We start from the raw sequence: 20,390 nt of genomic DNA on the forward strand, positions 1-20,390 counted from the left end.
TACGGACTACTTTCAAAGTGCCACAGTTTACTACAATATATATAAAATTCCACACTGTACAATGTACTTGCTATAAGACAGCTCCTGAAATCCAATACCTATGGCTCTCTGGCCTGCCAAGGAGCACCACAGTCCTGGGTCCATGGTGAAAATCCGTCACATTATGCCACACACAAACACACCCGCCCTATGGACTGATTGATGCATCTAGATCTGACAGGCAGGGCCTCCACATTAGTGGGAAATGATGGGCTTCAGATCAGCAGGCCTGATCCGTTAGAAATAACTGCATACATAGCCTACGATTTTCACCTGTTGTGGAAGTTCACTTGTGTGGCCAGCTATTCATGCTGATGAAATGAGACCACAATGATCAATCCAAACAACAGGTAACTTGCACAAATACTCTGAGAATCAATACTGATGAGGATAGGTAGCAACACACCGTGAAGATGATCGCTGAGCTGCAGACGGGCACATAGAAAAGACTAAGATTCAAACAAATCACTCCTCACACCTCCTTGCCTCTCGTCGGCAGCTGCTAGGCTATGGCAAGAAGTGGTGGCACCACTGACTGCAAGTTGAGGGGAATGGTAGGAAGGGGAGAAATAGTAAGAATGAGGAAGCAGGGATGCACTGACAATGCATGACATCTCAGTAAACAAACCATTTCATCTACTGAGACAAAAACTGAGATTTTTCCAGAGTTTCTTTCAAATTTCCCTGATATTTCCCTGATTTCCAGAACTTGTGGCAACCTTGGTTACCTTTACTCCTACATTATTTTCATTCCATCAGATCTTTCCAGGATCATAAAGCGTAAAATTAATGTGCAGGCCACAAAAGTACCAACAAATGGAATTAATCAAATATATGTTTAGATTTTAAGTCACATTACTTTTTTAGGGAAATAATCATAAAAAAACTGTTGTCTGGCCCCCACTGCTTCAAAAATATTCTGTCCTCCTCCTGTTTGTAGAAGCTGTTGGTCCATTGTATTGAAAAGAGTGTAAACTGTTTTCACTTACAGTAAAACAGAACACAGTACCTCCAAAACAGAACACAGTACCTCCAACAAACAGTACAATGTTAATTAAAAAAGTAAAAACTTTTTTAAAAATATCTAGTCACCAAGCGGAGCAGAGAACACATATAAAAAAAAAGGCTTTACATATGCAAGTTTTTGGAGTCAGTGGATCATTCTTCTGGCAGAAGGGTTGAAGGGGAAGGAAGAGGAATGAAGGAAAAGGACTAGAGAGGTTTAGGAAAAGGGGTCAAGATTGGAGAAGTCACCCAGAACCCTTGATCAGGAGAGACTTACCGGACAGGATGAGAAGGAAAGACTTTCTGTCTGGTAAGTCTCCCCTGACACGGGGTTCTGGGTGACTTTTCTGAACTCTACCCCTTTTCTTATACCTCTCCAGTCCTTTTCCTACACCCCTCTTCCTTCCCCTTCAACTCTTCTGCCAGGAGGAGGAGCCACTGGCTCTGAAAGCTTGCATATGTAAAATCTTTTTTATGTGTGTTCTCCTGCTGTTGCTTGATTTTTTTGAGTACATTTTTTTTCTATTCAGTAACATTATATTGTCAAAAATTGATTATTTTCGTTGTTATATCAAAACATTTTAAGATATTTTTGTTAATCATACCTTCTTCTTCATCTGACCCTTGTTCTTGATGTTGTTCTAAAATTATACGTGCAAGTAATGCTGGAGATAGATCAATACTGTCAGCAAGGCGGAGGAGAATTCCTGGCTTCTCTCCAGAATCTGCTTCTTTCTGGTACCTGCATAATAAAATTGTCTTTTAAATTATCTTTCTGCTGCGGTTCCTGAATGTCAGTACACATGAAGAGGTGGTACAATGTATGCCAAATGGAATAAAACAGCAAGACAATCAATTCACTTTCCATTCTGAAAAACTCACAGCTTCATTGTTATGTCCAGTACAAATAATAAAATTGGACAACAAAGTTATTAAGCTGATATCAGTTGACACAGGAAATACGTGACGGTCAATGGCAATCCATGATATCATGATGTCATTCCATTTACAAGGGGGAAAGAGTTGAGTTCAGGTTTTTAATGCTGCTCGAGTGCTGTTAACTGAAAATTTCTACAGTAGCAAGTATGTGTTGTTAAGACATTACAAAGCAAATAAAACAGAGAATCCCACATAATAAAAAGTAATACTGTGTTCATCACAGAAAAGAATATTTTTACTTGACATGATACATCACTTCATTTCCTGAGTGTTTTCATCATTAAAATTATTTATCAGAGTAATGTTTGGAACCAATAAATACACAGTTGCTGCTTTCCTCAGATTTTATTTGTTCATTGTAATGAAAAAAATCCACACTGGGAATTTTTTTTAATTAGATATATGAAATGTTGTTATGAAAATCATCCATATTCTGATTCTGCTAATTAATGATTTAACACACTGACTGCCACATGAGCCAATGGTGGCTCACAGTTACAAGGGTTGTGACGCCACGTGAGCCGTATTTGGTTCACGTATACATTGTACTTTGGGCCACGAGAGCCGTAACTGGCTCACATGCACAGTGTTTATAGGCCTCATGAGCCTCATAGGGCTCACAGATAATGCGTTTCAACTATGGGTTTTAAAGTGGTGGCTCCACTGAACACTCTCATGTTTGTAAAACTCAATATTTTTACAACTGGTAACCAAAGTGATTCCAAACTTCGGCGTACGGTAAATGGTACAGAAAGATCGTATCTGAAATCCTTTTTGGAACATGTTTGTAAATGCTCAAGGGCTGTACAACTTGGCAAACAAAGGATCAAAGTCTCAGATACAAATACAGCAGAGTCCCGGTAATCAGAATGTTCAGTTAATCCGAACATGAAAAATGTTACTCTAAGTATGAAAAACTGAGTGGTAAACTGCTGTACATACACACTATTTTAATTTACACAGTACAGTGAACATGTATTAGAAAAACTGGCAGGAAAACATTAGGTTTAAACAATGCATAACAATGAGAGAAAATCTGTCAAACTTACTAAAATACAGCAGACATTTTATCCCTACTTTTTAGATGACAAAAACTCATTGTTTTTTGGCATAATGAAGACAGTCTGTTATATGACGCATAGTTGCACCATCGTCTCATAAACATCAAATTACCAGGTGCAGCAGTGGCAGTTGCTCCAAATAACGTAGCACGAGGTCAAGAGCTTCTGCAGCATCACTGTGTGGCACCAGCTCTCCTTTGTTGCTTTCAGGCTCTCTGTCATTTCCTTCACAGCAGTCTTGCTGGTCTTGAGTCACAGCAGCAACCAAACCAGCATCAGTAAGGTTCTCCACACATGCCCCATCCGCTGCCATTCACTCATCTACAGTAAGTCTTCTTCACTAGCTTCTTCACATCCAGGGATTGCCTGTATCATTTGTAGCAGATTTTCCTCTTCATTTTCAACTAGGTTGTCCTGAATTTCAAGAGATGTCCACAGTTTTCTCCACAATTTTCTCAGAGTATTTTCTGAAATATTCTGCCATGCCTCAGCGGCCCAATAAACAACATGCTTCACACTGTTTTTTTTTTTTTTAATTTGTTCACTAAAGGAATGCTATCATCTTGGATCAGCATTCTTAAAAACTGTTTTCTGTAAATCAGTTTTAATGTTTGCAGTACGCCATGGTCCATCAGCTGTAGAAGTGGTGTAACATTCGGGGGCAAAACTTCGCCACAATTTCTCCATCACATAATTCCTCAGTGCTGGGGTGAGATGGTGCATTATCAATGAAAAGGACTGCATGGGAGAGACAAAAGATTTTCCTTAGAAAACCGTCGAACAGAGGGAACAAACTGGCAGCGAAACCATTCTTTGAACAGCTTACCATCCATCCATGCTTTTTTCTGGTTGCAATAATATACGGGCAGGGTCTTCATGTTGCAGTTTTTAAAAGCTCTAGGCCTAGCAGATTTGGTGATCAGCCTTAAAGGCAGCTTGTGATTACCAGCAGTGTTGCTGCACACTAATGAAGCCACACAATCTTTGGACATTTTAAAACCAGGAGCATGGTCTTCTGCTTATGATGCCAGGATTTTGCACAGGACTGTTCAAGCTTCACTCAGTTCTTCTTCCAATCACAAATGGTTGCTTTACCAACAACCAGTTCCATTGCCAGTTTAGATACATTCTCATCATTGTCTATCCGCTTCAAAGCATTCAGTTTTTCTTTGAGAGTTAACGTTGTAGGTTTCCATTTACTCATGACGAAAATACAATACACCTCTACACCTGAACAAATACAATACAACTGCTATGTGTGCCAGCAATCAATAACTAACTTAACCACATGCTTTGCAAGCCAACTGGCAGTGCACTGACGTCAGACACTACAAAGGTCTCAACAATGCACAACAACAAGGGCAAGGAGTGAAAGTGAGCCATTGTTCCCACACTTGTTCCCAATTGTTACTATGGTGTACCTGCGTATCTGCTTGGTATACTTCATTCTAGAATTTCGGCTAATCCGAACAAATCGATAATCTGAACAAGTTCTGGTCCCAGTTAGTTCAGATTAACGGGACTCTACTGTAATTCCTTTCAAGAGGTGCTTGACTCTACTGATAGTGAATGCCAAAGATCCACAACCACAAGCAACACTACAACCGTTCCATGAAGATAACAGCCATCACCTTGTGACAGTAGAGTGACCAAAGCAGAGCAGTCAAAGATGCTGTTTGGGCTGTTATAAACACCCGCGAAGAGCAGAAGAAAGAAAGGATGCTGCTAAGAAAGTGAGGAGGGTGTACACTAAATGCAATAAATGTGACAGTTTTATGTGCAATGAGTGTTCTAGTAACATTGACAATACTGTGTTGAAGAAATAGAATATTCTAAGATCTTTATTCATGAACATTGTCAGACCAAGTAAAAAAATTGTAAATAATGTTATATGTAGCTAATATAATCAAATAAACTAAGTGTTTGAATAATTTCTTGAAAAACAATTTTTTATACCTCTGTGGTTTCAAATAGTGTGAGCCACATGTGGCTCATGTGGCCACAGATTATAACTGTGTTAAAATGTTGTTGTTGGGCCACATGAGCCATATATGGCCCATGCCTGTTATCAGTCCAGATCAGTCATAAATTGACATTTTATCCAGTAACTTAATTCTACATGTTCGAAAGAAGACATCTGATGCAAAAAAATCAATTTGGCTTCAGAAGTAATACTTGTGATTTCAATGTGGCATAGCAACGTATGGTCCAAATTTCATCAAGGCAGTCAATGCGTTAAGCACTTTAATACATTCTTATGTGTGTGTGGCAATATGCTTCCTCTTGTCAAAATTAACTGTAACTGTGTTGGTCATCAGGATTGCTTATCACAAGAGGCAGCTTAAAATAAATCAGGACATATCTATTTATTTCCCCTATTTCCCTTCAGGCATGACATGACCACCTATGCGTAAGATGGGAGTGTCACTATTAGTAATTCATACACTCCTGGAAATGGAAAAAAGAACACATTGACACCGGTGTATCAGACCCACCATACTTGCTCCGGACACTGCGAGAGGGCTGTACAAGCAATGATCACACGCACGGCACAGCGGACACACCAGGAACCGCGGTGTTGGCCGTCGAATGGCGCTAGCTGCGCAGCATTTGTGCACCGCCGCCGTCAGTGTCAGCCAGTTTGCCGTGGCATACGGAGCTCCATCGCAGTCTTTAACACTGGTAGCATGCCGCGACAGCGTGGACGTGAACCGTATGTGCAGTTAACGGACTTTGAGCGAGGGCGTATAGTGGGCATGCGGGAGGCCGGGTGGACGTACCGCCGAATTGCTCAACACGTGGGGCGTGAGGTCTCCACAGTACATCGATGTTGTCGCCAGTGGTCGACAGAAGGTGCACGTGCCCGTCGACCTGGGACCGGACCGCAGCGACGCACGGATGCACGCCAAGACCGTAGGATCCTACGCAGTGCCGTAGGGGACCGCACCGCCACTTCCCAGCAAATTAGGGACACTGTTGCTCCTGGGGTATCGGCGAGGACCATTCGCAACCGTCTCCATGAAGCTGGGCTACGGTCCCGCACACCGTTAGGCCGTCTTCCGCTCACGCCCCAACATCGTGCAGCCCGCCTCCAGTGGTGTCGCGACAGGCGTGAATGGAGGGACGAATGGAGACGTGTCGTCTTCAGCGATGAGAGTCGCTTCTGCCTTGGTGCCAATGATGGTCGTATGCATGTTTGGCGCCGTGCAGGTGAGTGCCACAATCAGGACTGCATACGACCGCGGCACACAGGGCCAACACCCGGCATCATGGTGTGGGGAGCGATCTCCTACACTGGCCGTACACCACTGGTGATCGTCGAGGGGAGACTGAATAGTGCACGGTACATCCAAACCGTCATCGAACCCATCGTTCTACCATTCCTAGACCGGCAAGGGAACTTGCTGTTCCAACAGGACAATGCACGTCGGCATGTATCCCGTGCCACCCAACGTGCTCTAGAAGGTGTAAGTCAACTACCCTGGCCAGCAAGATCTCCGGATCTGTCCCCCATTGAGCATGTTTGGGACTGGATGAAGTGTCGTCTCACGCGGTCTGCACGTCCAGCACGAACGCTGGTCCAACTGAGGCGCCAGGTGGAAATGGCATGGCAAATTGTCTCCATGGGAGAATAGCAGCCTGCATTGCTGCGAAAGGTGGATATACACTGTACTAGTGCCGACATTGTGCATGCTCTGTTGCCTGTGTCTATGTGCCTGTGGTTCTGTCAGTGTGATCATGTGATGTATCTGACCCCAGGAATGTGTCAATAAAGTTTCCCCTTCCTGGGACAATGAATTCACGGTGTTCTTATTTCAATTTCCAGGAGTGTAGAACGTACTTTTGAAGCAAAAACATATAAACTAGATATTAATAATAGTAAATACAAAGAATTAACATGATACAGCAAAATGATCTAATCTACTGTGAAGAACACTCATATGGAACAAGATACATATGCCATAAGAAAACAGGCTGAGTTTATCACTCACATTTCTCAGTTGCATAGGCAGCCTGTTAACACAAACCTGCAGAGTAAAACACATCTTTCTGTGCAATGGTTATGGAAGTGTAAGTAATTTTTGTCTGGTGTTCATTGAGTAAATACTGCAGTGTCTCTTAAGGAATTTGCATTATTAGTCATACATCCCATAAGAGAATAGGGATAGTAGCTGTAGAATACTGCACTGAGATACATGAAAGAGGCCTGCAGTAAGTTGTGAACTGACACCACAGATCATTCCGACTGACCTTTTATGGTATAAAGATATACACTATGTGATCAAAGAGTATCCACACACCTGGCTGAAAACGACTTACAAGTTCGTGGCACCCTCCTTTGGTAATGCTGGAATTCAATATGGTGTTGGTCCACCCTTGGTCTTGATGACAGCTTCCACTCTTGCAAGCATATGTTCAATCAGGTGCTGGAAGGTTTTTTGGGGAATGGCAGCCCATTCTTCACGGAGTGCTGCACTGAGGAGAGGTATCAATGCCAGTCAGTGAGGCCTGGCATGAAGTCGGCGTTCCAAAACATCTCAAAGACGTTCTATAAGATTCAGGTCAGGACTCTGTGCAGGCTAGTCCATTACAGGGATGTTATTGTCATGTAACCACTCCGCCACAGGCCGTGCATTATGAACAGGTGCTCAATCGTGTTGAAAGATGCAGTCGCCATCCCCAAATTGCCCTTCAGCAGTGGAAAGGTGTTTAAAACATCAATGTAGGCCTGTACTGTGATAGTGCCATGCAAAACAACAAGGGGTGCTAGCCCCCTCCACGAAAAACACGACCACACCATAACACCACCACCTCCGAATTTTACTGTTGGCACTACACACGCTGAAGATGATATTCACCGGGCATTCACCATACCCACACCCTGCTGTCGGATTGCCACATTGTGTACTGTAATTCGTCACTCCACACAACATTTTTCCACAGTTCAGTTTTCCAACGTTTATGCTCCTTACACCAAGCGAGGCATTATTTGCCATTTACAGGCGTGATATGTGGCTTATCCTGATGCAGTTTGGAATTCCTGTGTGATGGTCTGGATAGATGTCTGCCTATTACACACTATGACCATCTTCAACTGTCGGCGGTCTCTGTCAGTCAACAGACGAGGTCAGCCTGCCTGCTTTTGTGCTGTACGTGTCCCTCAACATTTCCACTTCACTATAACATCGTAAACAGTGGACCTAGGGATGTTTATGAGTGTGGAAATCTTGGTTACAGATGACACCCAATCACCTGACCACGCCCAAAGTCCACGAGTTCTGCGGAGCATCCCATTCTGCTCTCTCACGATGTCTTATGGCTACTGAGGTCACTGATCTGGAGTACCTGGCTGTAGGTGGCAGCACAATGCACCTAATATGGAAAATGCATGTTTTGGGAGGTTTCTGGATACTTTTGCTCACATAGTGTACTTTGTAAATGCTCAGAATTGCCCCAAAGTATGGCACAACTGCTCACAACATAGTGAAATTAAGGTAAGTAAATAAGTTTTCATATTTCTTTGACAGCAAGAAAGGAAATTATTATACAGTACTGAAGACAGCAATGTGACAGAGTAGAATCTTTTAATTCCAAGAATTTAAAATGATCAAATCTGTTGTGAATGTTGAAATTTTCCTGGCATATTTCTTCTTCCAGTAATTTTCGGGTCTGCAGCTGGATCCCATCAACATATTGTGGCAGAATGTTGATGGTATCTGGATGCAGACCCAAAAATTACTGGAAAAAAATCAGTTCTGCTAATAATTTAATAAAAGTCACTTTTAAAACAGATCTACCGTATTTACTCGAATCTAAGCCGCACTCAAATCTAAGCCGCACCTGAAAAATGAGACTCGAAATAAAGGAAAAAAAAAATTTCCCAAATCTAAGCCGCACCTGAAATTTGAGACTCGAAATTCAATGGGAGAGAAAAGTTTTAGGCCGCACCTCCAAATCGAAACGAAGTTGGTCCATTGTAATATGAGACACAATTTAGGTCGAATGAATGACGATACAGCTACAGTAGTTTGGTTCGCATCGTAAGCTTAGCAGTTAAGCTTTACCACGTAGCCATTGCTATGCATCAGGCGCTCCGTCCGTATTTATACGGGTACCCTTTCTTTTTCACGTGCTTCGTCTGGTTTGAATCGATTGCTTATTTTGCTTTGATCTGATAAATGCCGTTTTCTTTGTTATAGGTGTTTGCGTCACTCTTATGCTTAAATGCATTACTGCACTGTGTCATGCATTGTTTGTCGCATTCTGATAGTGCGTGTTTACGGCCTGTCGCGGCTCGCGGCATGGCTTGCTTTTGTACATGCTACCGCCGCGTACAATTTAAAAAAATAAAAAAAAAAAAAAAAAAGAGGAATAGTCTCATTAGCGAAACAATGGCAAGAGACTGCTATTTGTTGTTACTTACACTGCTGCTTTCTTTGATAATGATCAACAAGAATCAAATAATAGACTGCGTATTATAGAACATGATCTGAACGAGAGTTAGGTGAAAATTTTTCTCCGTTTGAAAATCTTTGCGGCCGCTTCTTTATTACATCAAATTCTGCACAGAAATTAGAGTCATCTTAGATTTAAAAATCTAGTCACTTGCCGTGCTTCATTTCTGACTGTAAGAATAATACGAATATAAACATGACACGATATGTATATTCTTCCGCGTTTGCTGTTGTCTCACTCTAGTTTCGTAGTTTATTAGGCAGACAGGATTTAAATGAGATAGCAGCAAACACAAAAGAATACATGGCAAAATGTTTATATTCGTATTATTCTTATGGTGAAGAGAATACTGTATGTGATTCACATTTCATCAGGTTCCTATTAGCAACCATCTCTTCTCACAGATAGGAAAAAATTCAGAACATAGAGTTGGCCATATTGACAAACATCCCAAACAGTCTTGCAAGTCAGATTTTTGTAATACACTGAAATTGTGCTACATTCGAAAATGAACAATACGGAATTTGTATTTACTTCGTTGGATAATGTATGAAAATGCAGTGGTCGAAACCTGCGGCGGAAAAAAAAAGCTCGTCTTCCACTCTTTTTTTTTTTTTTTTTAAATTTATTTACTGATGCAGAGGTTTTGGCGCCAATATTTATCTTTGTGCCTACAAAGCATGCCTGCGTAGCGCTACATATATTCGACGGCAGAAGTTAGTTGTGGCGGCACGTACCAACATTTTTCATAACTTCCACTTGCTTTGCACTCGATTCTAAGCCGCAGGCGGTTTTTTGGATTACGAAAACTGGAAAAAAAGTGCGGCTTAGATTTGAGTAAATACGGTACATAATCATAAATTGTATAAACTGTATTCTACTGCAATTAAGCAACTATTTATTTTCTGTTCACCACTAGCTGATACTGCTCACTTCAATATTCACTAGATTAATTACATTACAGTCCATGTCTTCCACAAGGACATGAAAGTCATCCGTAAACAGAGAACTTTTTGAATCATCTGTGCCACTTAACTGATACATATAAAGAAAAGCAGGAGAGTTAGAACTGACCCATTTGGCACCCCACATTTCACAGAATCCCAGTCAAAATCAAATTTATTCCCAGCTTGTTCTCTATCTTCATCAATTACATTTTTTTAATACTTCGTGTGTTACACAAGGATTTCTACAGGGCCTTGGCTTGTTGCCTATTTTTATCCTCTACTTCAAATCTCCATCCACCCATTCATCTTCTTTTTTATTCCTTTACCCTGTCCCAGTTCACTTAATCTTTGGCTAATGGTCCCTTTTTAGCTCTCAATGACTTCTGGACCTTTAAATTATCCAGGTCCCATGTTCTTAATTCCCTATTTTTCTGCAATTTATTTAGTTATAATCTGCAGGCCATAACCAGTAAATTATGGCCTGAGTCCACATCTGCCCCTGAAAATGTTTTGGAGTTCAAAATCTGGTTTTGAAATATGCCTTACCATTACACAATCTATGTAAAACCTTCCAGTATCTCCATGTCTCTTCCATACATACAACAGGTTTTCATGATTCTTAAACCAAGTACTAGCAATGATTAAACTATGATCTGTGCAATTTTCTACCAGATAGCCAGCCTTCCCTTTCATCCTTTCCCCAATCCATACTCTCCAACTATTTTTCCTTTTCCTCCTTATCCTACTATTGTATTCCAGTTCCCTATTGCAAATTTTCATCTCCCGTTACTATATGACTAATTTATTTTCTCTCAACATTTATTCTTTCAGTTTCTTCATCATCTGCAGTGCTCATGGATATACAAAATTTGTACTGCCCCAGTGATTGTTATTCTTGAATCTGTCAGTGGTTGTGGTATTATTTCACTTTTCCCAGTTGAAATGTACTCTGCACCAAATTGTAGGAATCTTGTAGACCCATAATATCCTTCGTTTTGAAGGAGTCACTGTGAAGGAAGAACTGTGTGTTGGTTAACAATATTCCAACTATGTGGTTTTGATGGAACTGTTTTCAAATTGTAGCCTAGCTTATTATCATTTTTTACATGTAAGTGAACCAGAGGAAATGGCCATAAGATTTGGATGTACTGTAATTTTTGTTGTACGAGTTGTGTTTCAAGATTCTTTCACAGTTAAAGAAAAGAGTGTGCCCACTGGATGTATCCCACTAAAATACAGCATCTGCACACTTTCCTAGAATTTTGATTGTTTATGGAATTGGTTGCCTTGTAGTGTACAGTTAACTGATATCTCATAAAATATGCACCAAACTATGTTTTCTCCAGTTTAATTATTCAATGGCAGTATCCTCTTCACAGATGATTTTATATGACTCACTCAATACATGACTAATAGCCACCAGCATCCTGGAGATCCAATAGTTTATTCTCATATTTTGTTATGCAGAATAGTACTTATTTGGGCCCACAGAAGGAGTCTGACTGTGTGCAACTACATTTGTAAGGTTGTCATTTACATTATGTTTCTTATGCCTCTCTAATAACACAGACAGACAGACCTGGCACACGTACCTACCCTAATACTTATTTAATTAATGGTGTAGTGCATGGACAAGTTATTACACACTTTAAGGACAAGAAAATGAATAACAGAAATGTGACAAAAAACAAAACATTCTCTACCCTGGAGTTTTTAATTCAAAACTGACCATCTCCTTAAGAAGGAAGTGGACTGTCAATCTCTGAAATTCATTTAGTGCCTTCAACCACTTTTACATGAGCTGGCAATCTTCATACTACTGTATCTTCTATTCACTGACTTATCTGTGTATCCACATCTTCTTTGAAGTGGTGTAACTTGTAGGTGTTCAGCAAAAATATTTATTTAATTTAATTACTTTAGTTATTTTGTGACTTGATGGATGGCACAATAAAGCTGTGCTTCAATGTACCACAAAGTTTCAATATCAAAACAAAAAATTAGCTACAAGACAACAATTCATTATATTCTTAAGTGCCTTTATTACTGATCACGAGTGCAAATGCACAGGATATATTGAACTGCTGACACAGGGCTACACAGTGTAATGATCTGATACTACAAAAAGAAATTGGTATAAAATACTTAAGGCACTGTGTTCTAAATAAGAATGTGGTAACTGATAGTAAAAAATGATACACTTGAATATGAACATATACTTCACTGATAATAAAAAAAATTATTCTTACTTTTTATATAATTTTTCTCCAGTCTTACTGAATTTCTGATGGTTTTTCTTCATCTTCTTTTGGTATTCAAGGGAATAAATGCTACCCAATGTGTCAGCTGAAACACTAAGATCCACACTTTATTAATTTCTTGCACGTCATTATCAACAATACTCCCAAAAAGTTTAACAAAAAATATCATTATCTGGAAAGAAGTCAGAATGAGGCTTTTAATCATATAAACAACTGTGCATGCATTATAACCATCTACCCTGTCACACACAAATGACAAACTTGAATAAATATAAAAAGTGTCTCCTCACTAGCACAAAACAGGGCTACTGATGCACTGCCACACATAAAGAAGTGATTATGATTATAATGATGATGATGATGATGATATCATGGTCATCATCACTCTGACGAAAAGTCAGCATGCAAATCTCATGGGTGCGAACAAAGGCTGTCCCCACATGCAGAGCAGTTTATAATGTATTAAAGTCTGCTTCCTTTCCCCACCAATTTAGGGATAAGGCCTGACATTCACAAAATTTCCTCACCCTTTAACACTGGAATCAGTATTTGTGAGGTTGGTGGGCAGATCTCCATCAAGATTGAGGGCTGCCCTAATATCAGTATATACTACACACACAGCCACAATATGCTGAACTGACAATGGTGTGCCACGAACTTCACAGAGTGGTGGATCCTCCCACCAGAGGTGGAAGCCATGTGTTAAAGGGCTATGCCAGATGCGCAGTCTGGTAAGGAGAACCTCCTTCCAGCGGTGAGGCTGACATGATGTCCGCCATGCCTTAGTGGTCGATTATAGTGATCACAGTTTGTTTATAGTGATCACAGTTTGTTGTCTGACACCTGCAACCATTCAGTCTCCCACTGATGCATGATGTGACTGTCAGAAAATGACACCCCAACATGCTTCCTTGGTGGCTTTGTCAGCCATGTCATTGCCCTGTACCCCAATATGGCCAGGTACCCAGCAAAAGATAACCTCCTGCCTGCAGTACACTAAGCGCGTCAGAACAGACAAGAAACCTTGTACTGTGATGTCTGTGAACCCTCTCCAGTGCCTTCAAATATAATTCTGCATCATACTTTGTAAATTGTTCCAGAAGATGCACTTTAAAAACCCTATCAGGGAAAACAGCTGAACAACTGAAGACATTCTCTTGCTGGGATCCATCTGTACAGACAATGATAAAACTGTGGTACATACTTAAAATGGATGAAAACAAAGTTGTAAAAACAAAATCTGGAGTACAAGATTTCTTGTACTGTGACAAGCTTACAGTCACTTTGGGCCTTTGAAGATGCCTAGGCAGCAATGCATTCAATCCCTGGCTGTGTGTTTTGACACCTGATAGATCCAGATCCTTCAGACACTCTGTAGCAAGCATCCCAAAAGGCTTGGTCGCATGGGGCCATTCTTGAACAGCCATCAAAGATGCGTTCGACCACTGAACTAAATGTCAATGACTGAGGTGACAGCGATTTTCAGCACCTGTCAAGCCAAAAGGACTCATCGCCAAAGCCAGAGTTGTGGTTCATCAACCTCTGCACACATACTCAGAACTGGGCTGGTTCAAAAGGCTCCAGTCGATATCCAAATGCCCTCGTGGTGGACAGCAGCTAACATCTTGAGGTAGGTAGGACAGGCTGATCCGTAGACTATGCTGCCATAATTTAAAAGTGATTGAACAAATGCCCTCTATAAAACTGCAGGAGGCAGGACCTGTCAGCTCCCCGCATTTTGCCATTAATGTGTTGCAAAATATTCAATGACTGGAAGTCCTTTGTTTGTTTGTCTTTCAGTGTGGCAGCCAAGTTAATATCAAGTCAAATAATAAACCCAAAAAGTGCATAGTGTCATGAAAACGTAAAGTATTGTCCCCCATTGTGAGCACTGTTTGGTTAAAACTTCTGATGAGCACGGTTAAAACTGACATATGTAGTCCTCTTTGGTGAGAACCAAAAACCAGTTGTCCTCGCCCAGGTTAACAGCCTCCAATTGGTCAGCTGTCGCTGCCTTGTCATCATAATAAGATCAGAGGAAGATTAGAAGATTGCAAAGTCAGCCAAAAACAAAGATCATTTGACAGGGTTCCTGACTGCAGATGAAATGCCATTGATAGTGATGGCAAACAATGTGACATTGAGGACACTGCCTTGGGGGACCTCATTCTCTTGAACAAAGAACTCAGACGTGGCATCGCCAATGCAATATCGAAAACGCCGGTCCTCGAGAAAGTATTGGATAAAAAGTGGCAGGTGTCCACATACTATATGCTATTTCAAGGTCAAAAAAACACACAAACGAAATGGTTTTGGTGTAAGAAGGACTCCTGTATTGCTGTCTCCAGTAGAATTAAGTTGTCAAGGGTAGAATGGTACTGCCTGAAACCACACTGCGGGTGGCTCTGGCGACCTCGGGATTCGAGCAGCCAAACAAGACGGTGGTTGATCATGTGTTCAAGAGTCTTACCCATACAACTGGTAGCGGCTACACTTTGGTAACTGTTAGGGACACCACGGTCCCTGCCTGGTTTCCAGAATGGAATTAATATTGTCTCCTTCCAAGTCATGGGGTACTGTCTGTCAAACCAGATCTGACTGAAACAAGAGAGGAGCTGCCTTGCTTCAGGGCACTGATGATAATACATAACATAATGGATCTCATCTGGTCCTGGATCAGTGTCTCTGGCTGCAGACAAACCTTATTCCAGTTCCCACATGGAGAATGGAAAGTTGTAGACTCCCTCATTATCCACAACATAGTAACAGTAAAGAACTGTTCAGCTAAAACTTGAGCCACGTCTTCTGGCGTGTCCACCAAGACCCCATTATTTGACAAGGCTGCAAGAGGGTGTGTGCTACCCTTGCCTGAAATCTGTCTTATTGATTCCCAAACTTGCGCACTGCAAGTAGACCGATTAACAAAAATCGTAAATTCCCTCCAGGAAGCCCTCTTCCCTTCTTTTATCACTCACCTCACATGTGCTCTAGCAGATCTGAAGGCACGAGGATTTTTCTGTAGTTGGACAGTGTTTGAAGTTCTGCAGAGCTGTTCGTCTGGCCCTGACTGCCAATCGACAGTCATCATTCCACCAATGTACAGGCCATCATCTGAGGTGGTTACTAGAGCAGGAGATGGACTTTGTGGCAGCCAGTTGGATATCACAAGTGATATGGGCCACTGTCTCCTGTGCACAAACCTTTTGTCCAAAAATAGCCTGTTGAATGCACTGCAACTAATTTGCCCTCTGTATCATCCATGGATAGATCACATAACCAATGAGGAGGTATTGAATAGAATTGGGGAGAAGAGGAGCTTGTGGCACAACTTGACTAGAAGAAGGGATCAGTTGGTAGGACATGTTCTGAGACATCTAGGGATCACCAATTTAGTATTGGAGGGCAGTGTGGAGGGTAAAAATCGTAGAGGGAGACCAAGAGACGAATACACTAAGCAGATTCAGAAGGATGTAGGTTGCAGTAGGTACTGGGAGATGAAGAAGCTTGCACAGGATAGAGTAGCATGGAGAGCTGCATCAAACCAGTCTCAGGACTGAAGACCACAACAACAACATCATCCATCTGTGCAGTCTCCTGTCAGCCACTGTCCTAGTTGGCAGATGGATCCACACTGGGAAGTGATCACTAGAATGTAAATTTGTGGCTACTTCCCACTGAACTGAGTCTGCAATAGCTGGGGAAAAAAAACAAAGGTCAATAGCTGAAAAAAACCCTGTAGCTGTAAAAAAGTGGGTCATCTGAAGTAATTTAGAGGTAAGACGGGCACTGCAGGTTATAATAAGGCAAAAATTAACAATGAAAAGCAAACGCAACATTCTAAAGTATTAAAGATTAGAAGAGAGCTGTTTCAGACACAATTGGGAGGAACCAGAGAAGAGAAGAAATCAATGTTAATTGGGATTTTACCCATTCTGCAACATGTTCTAAATTCCACTCTCATCGGAAAATACATTCCACCAGTCACCCCACCCTATTTCTGGTAGCTGTAAAATAAGTTGTTACCTGGCACAATCACAACGCTTACAATTAACAATATGGTTTCTGCAGTAGTGAGAGTGAACCAAGACATTTGATTTTGATGGCTGGAGATGGTCAAACTGGTTATTCCACAATGAAATTAATGTGATAGTGCTTGACTGTAAACTATTTCCAAAATGTGCAATTAATTGGATCTCCAGTATGGCTGAAACATAGTTCTTCCCAGAAGCAATCTCTGTTTTGGTCAATAAAGTCATATAACCCAGTTCATAGAATTTCAGATTTATGTTAAAGAAAACCAATTTCTTCTTGAAGTATCCACAAGTTGTCACTAGTTCACTCACATCCAATACCAACACTATTAATATCACCGTCGTCAGGGCTCTTGTCCACCTACCTTGTGCACAAAATTAGCCCTTCCACCCCTTGAAGCAAACTCAATGAATGAAAACAAGGTTAGTGATTCAAATCTCATCAGGAGGGTTATTAGAGAGCACAAGTTCTTAATGGACACAGATGAATCACGTCTTTTTTTCTGGGATCCAAAAATGAACTTAACACTTACATCCGTGAGTCAGCGTGGTTTTAGAAAGAATCGCTCGTGTGTAACTCAGCTTGCTCTTTTCTCACATTATACTGTGAACTATGGATGAAGGCCGACAGGCAGATTTTGTATTTCTAGATGTCCAAAAAGTGTTTTAACATTTTACCCCACTGCAGAATGTTAACAAGGTAAGAGCATTCAGGACAGGTTTCCTGCTATGTGAGTGGCTTGAAGACTTCTTAAGTAATAGAAACCAGTATGATGTCCTCGACAGCGAGAGTTTATCAGAGATAACGATACCATCGGGAGTACTATTATTTTCTATATTACACATAAACGATCTGGCAGATAAGGTGGGCAGTAATATGCAGTTCTTTATTGATGATGCTGTCATGTACGGGACGATTCAAAGATGAGTGAGTGTAGGATGATACAAGATGACACAGACAAAATTTCTACTTCACATGATGAATGGCAGCTGGCTCTAAATGTAGAAAAATGGAAGTTAATGCAGATAAGGAGGAAAAACAAACCTGTAATGTTGGGATACAATATCAGTAGTGTCCTGCTTGACATAGTCACTTCGTTTAAATATGTGGGCGTAATGTTGCAAAGTGATATGAAGCGGAATGAGCATGTGAGGATTGCAGTAGCAAAGGTGAATGGTCAACTTCAGTTTGTTGTGAGAATTTAGGAATGTGTGGTTCATCTGTACTGGCGACCACATGTAGGATGCTAGTACGACCTGTTCTTGCGTACTACTGAAGTTTTTGGGGTCCGTATCAGGTCCCATTAAAGAAAGACATCTGAGCAGTTCATAAGTGGGCTGCTAGATTTGTTTCCGGTAGGTTCTAACAACATGCAAGTGTTACGGAGCTGCTTCAAGAGGTCAAAAGGAAATCCCTGGAGGGAAGACGGGAGTTCTTTTCAAGCAATACTATTGAGAAAATTTAAAGAACTGGCATTTGAAGCTTACTCCATAATGGTTCTACTGCCATCAACATATATTTTCCATAAGAACCACAGAGATAAGATACAACAAATTAGCGCTCATTACAGAGGCATATAGACAGTCATTTTTCCCTCGCTCTGTCTGTGAGTCGAACAGGAAAGGAAATGTCTCGTAGCGGTACACAGTACCATCTGCCATGCACCATATGGTGGCTTGTGGAGAATAGATGTACTTGTAGACATAAATTTTGAGTGTCTAAGGGTAAGCATGATAAATCAAAACCTATGGAGCCACACAAGGATTTAAAGCTACTCCCTAATGGGAGTCCAACACCTTAATGTCTTTTTTTTTTAATTTTAAACGTCAGCCTCTATATATTGGTTAGCATTATCTGTTCTTTAGGGAAAACATTTTGTTTGCTTTCTTTATGGTCATTACACAGCATACCAGAAAAAATTTCCCTCCTTCCACCATTTGGTGATGGTACTCGCACAAAAAGATTGTTGCAACCTCATGTATAAGCTCCAAATTGTCTTATTATATCTGAGGTCATTATATGAGATGTAGATTGGTGGAAGCATTATTTTTCTTGACTTGTGCTGGAACATGGGTTTTCTGCATTTTGTGGTGTACAATGTTTTTCTTACATTAGCTCTCACTGAAATTCATTGATGCTCTTATGCTGACCTCATTGCCAGATTTATTCTTGGGTCACTGTTTCTAAATGGTTCAAATGGCTCTGAGCACTATGGGACTTAACATCTATGGTCATCAGTCCCCTAGAACTTAGAACTACTTAAACCTGACTAACCTAAGGACGTCACACAATACCCAGTCATCACGAGGCAGAGAAAATCCCTGACTCCGTCGGGAATCGAACCCGGGAACCCGGGCGTGGGAAGCGAGAACGCTACTGCACGACCACGAGCTGCGGACTACTGTTTCTAAAATCCTGGTCTGTTGCAATACATTTTAATTTCAGTCTTACTCTCCCCTATAGTGTCTCGATTGAACAAGGTCAAAAGCTTTTTGTGTGTTTGGTTCTTAAAAATAATTTACATCTTTTCTTATTTCTAAGAGTGTTTTTCGAAAAATGAAATATCTGCTCCAAAATGTTTAGACTCATTCACTTCTTTTATGTTTGGCTGTGGACCAGCTACAATCTTTAATACAGAAAGTAATCACACCTTGCTGTCATCTTAACAAAAATGCAGTAATATTGTGGAAATAAAATATTCACAAAAACTTGAAGGACACGTTCTTAGATCATCATATTAAAATTTTGGACAAAAGTTACTACAAATAATGCATTGAGCTAGTTTTGGTCCTCCTTTGTAGGTGTTTCATCTTCAACAATGGCAGGAATAACAGTGACACAAAGTAAAATCGGCTGAAGATAGCTCATTAGAGTGTACAACTGAACATTATCAGAGCCCTTTCTAAAATAACAAAATATTTATATATTTGTATACGAACATATAAGGAATGTTCCTCTCATTTACTCTGTCCCACTTATGTTCATGTTTACACAAATTCAAACTCAAATATGCTAATTTTTCTTAAAATATCAATTCTTCCAATCTATCTGTGGCATACAGCAAACCAGTGCTTAACAGTACTGGTTAAAAACAGTCTTGGTTGCAATTTTAGTTTTATATTATTCAACTAAGTGTTTCGCCTTATTTAGGCATCTTCAGGTTAATCTTAATTTGGTATTTCTTAGAATGATCGTTTAGACAGTGTAGCCATAGGGCATCGTCGAATACATCAGGTCAACATCGCCTTCGTTAAACTCAGTAAAAACTCTTCTAGATGGACGTGAGTGACTCCAAGATCTGCATAATGCGTTCCCGTTCACAGGAGCAAGTAACAGAATAAGATGGGGCTCAAGTAGTAAGTATAATGCCAAAATATCAACTTGGTGTTTGCTTAAAACATACTATTATAATGTCCTACAGATAGTGAAACAGAAATAAAAATAATAAATCCAGACACTGTTGCTGCTCACTCACAAACAAATGAATTATCAAGCTATCTTGAAGGGTAAACTGAACCTACCAATACTGAATGTCAGCTTCATCCTGTGACATAATGTTTGTGTGACGAGTGACGTAATATATGCACAAACAGAAAGTGAACAGAACACTGATGATATTTTATTAAACTTTTTTTTAATCAATTAATTTT

The 20,390-nt window shown here is 40.6% G+C and overlaps 1 protein-coding gene across 1 annotated transcript in view; it reads right to left on the minus strand.

Annotated features, from left to right (window-relative positions):
• Positions 1-20,390, minus strand: part of LOC126188927 (CDAN1-interacting nuclease 1) — a 155,108-nt gene that overhangs the window by 109,913 nt on the left and 24,805 nt on the right. The window contains exons 2-3 of the mRNA XM_049930648.1: positions 12,697-12,801; positions 1,650-1,786 (exon numbers count right to left, since the gene is read on the minus strand). Coding sequence (XP_049786605.1) covers positions 1,650-1,786; positions 12,697-12,801 — 242 coding nt within the window. The remainder of the gene's footprint in view (positions 1-1,649; positions 1,787-12,696; positions 12,802-20,390) is intronic.

Source organism: Schistocerca cancellata, chromosome 5, assembly GCF_023864275.1.
Source record: "Schistocerca cancellata isolate TAMUIC-IGC-003103 chromosome 5, iqSchCanc2.1, whole genome shotgun sequence".
In the NCBI taxonomy this organism is placed as follows: Eukaryota; Metazoa; Arthropoda; class Insecta; order Orthoptera; family Acrididae; genus Schistocerca; species Schistocerca cancellata.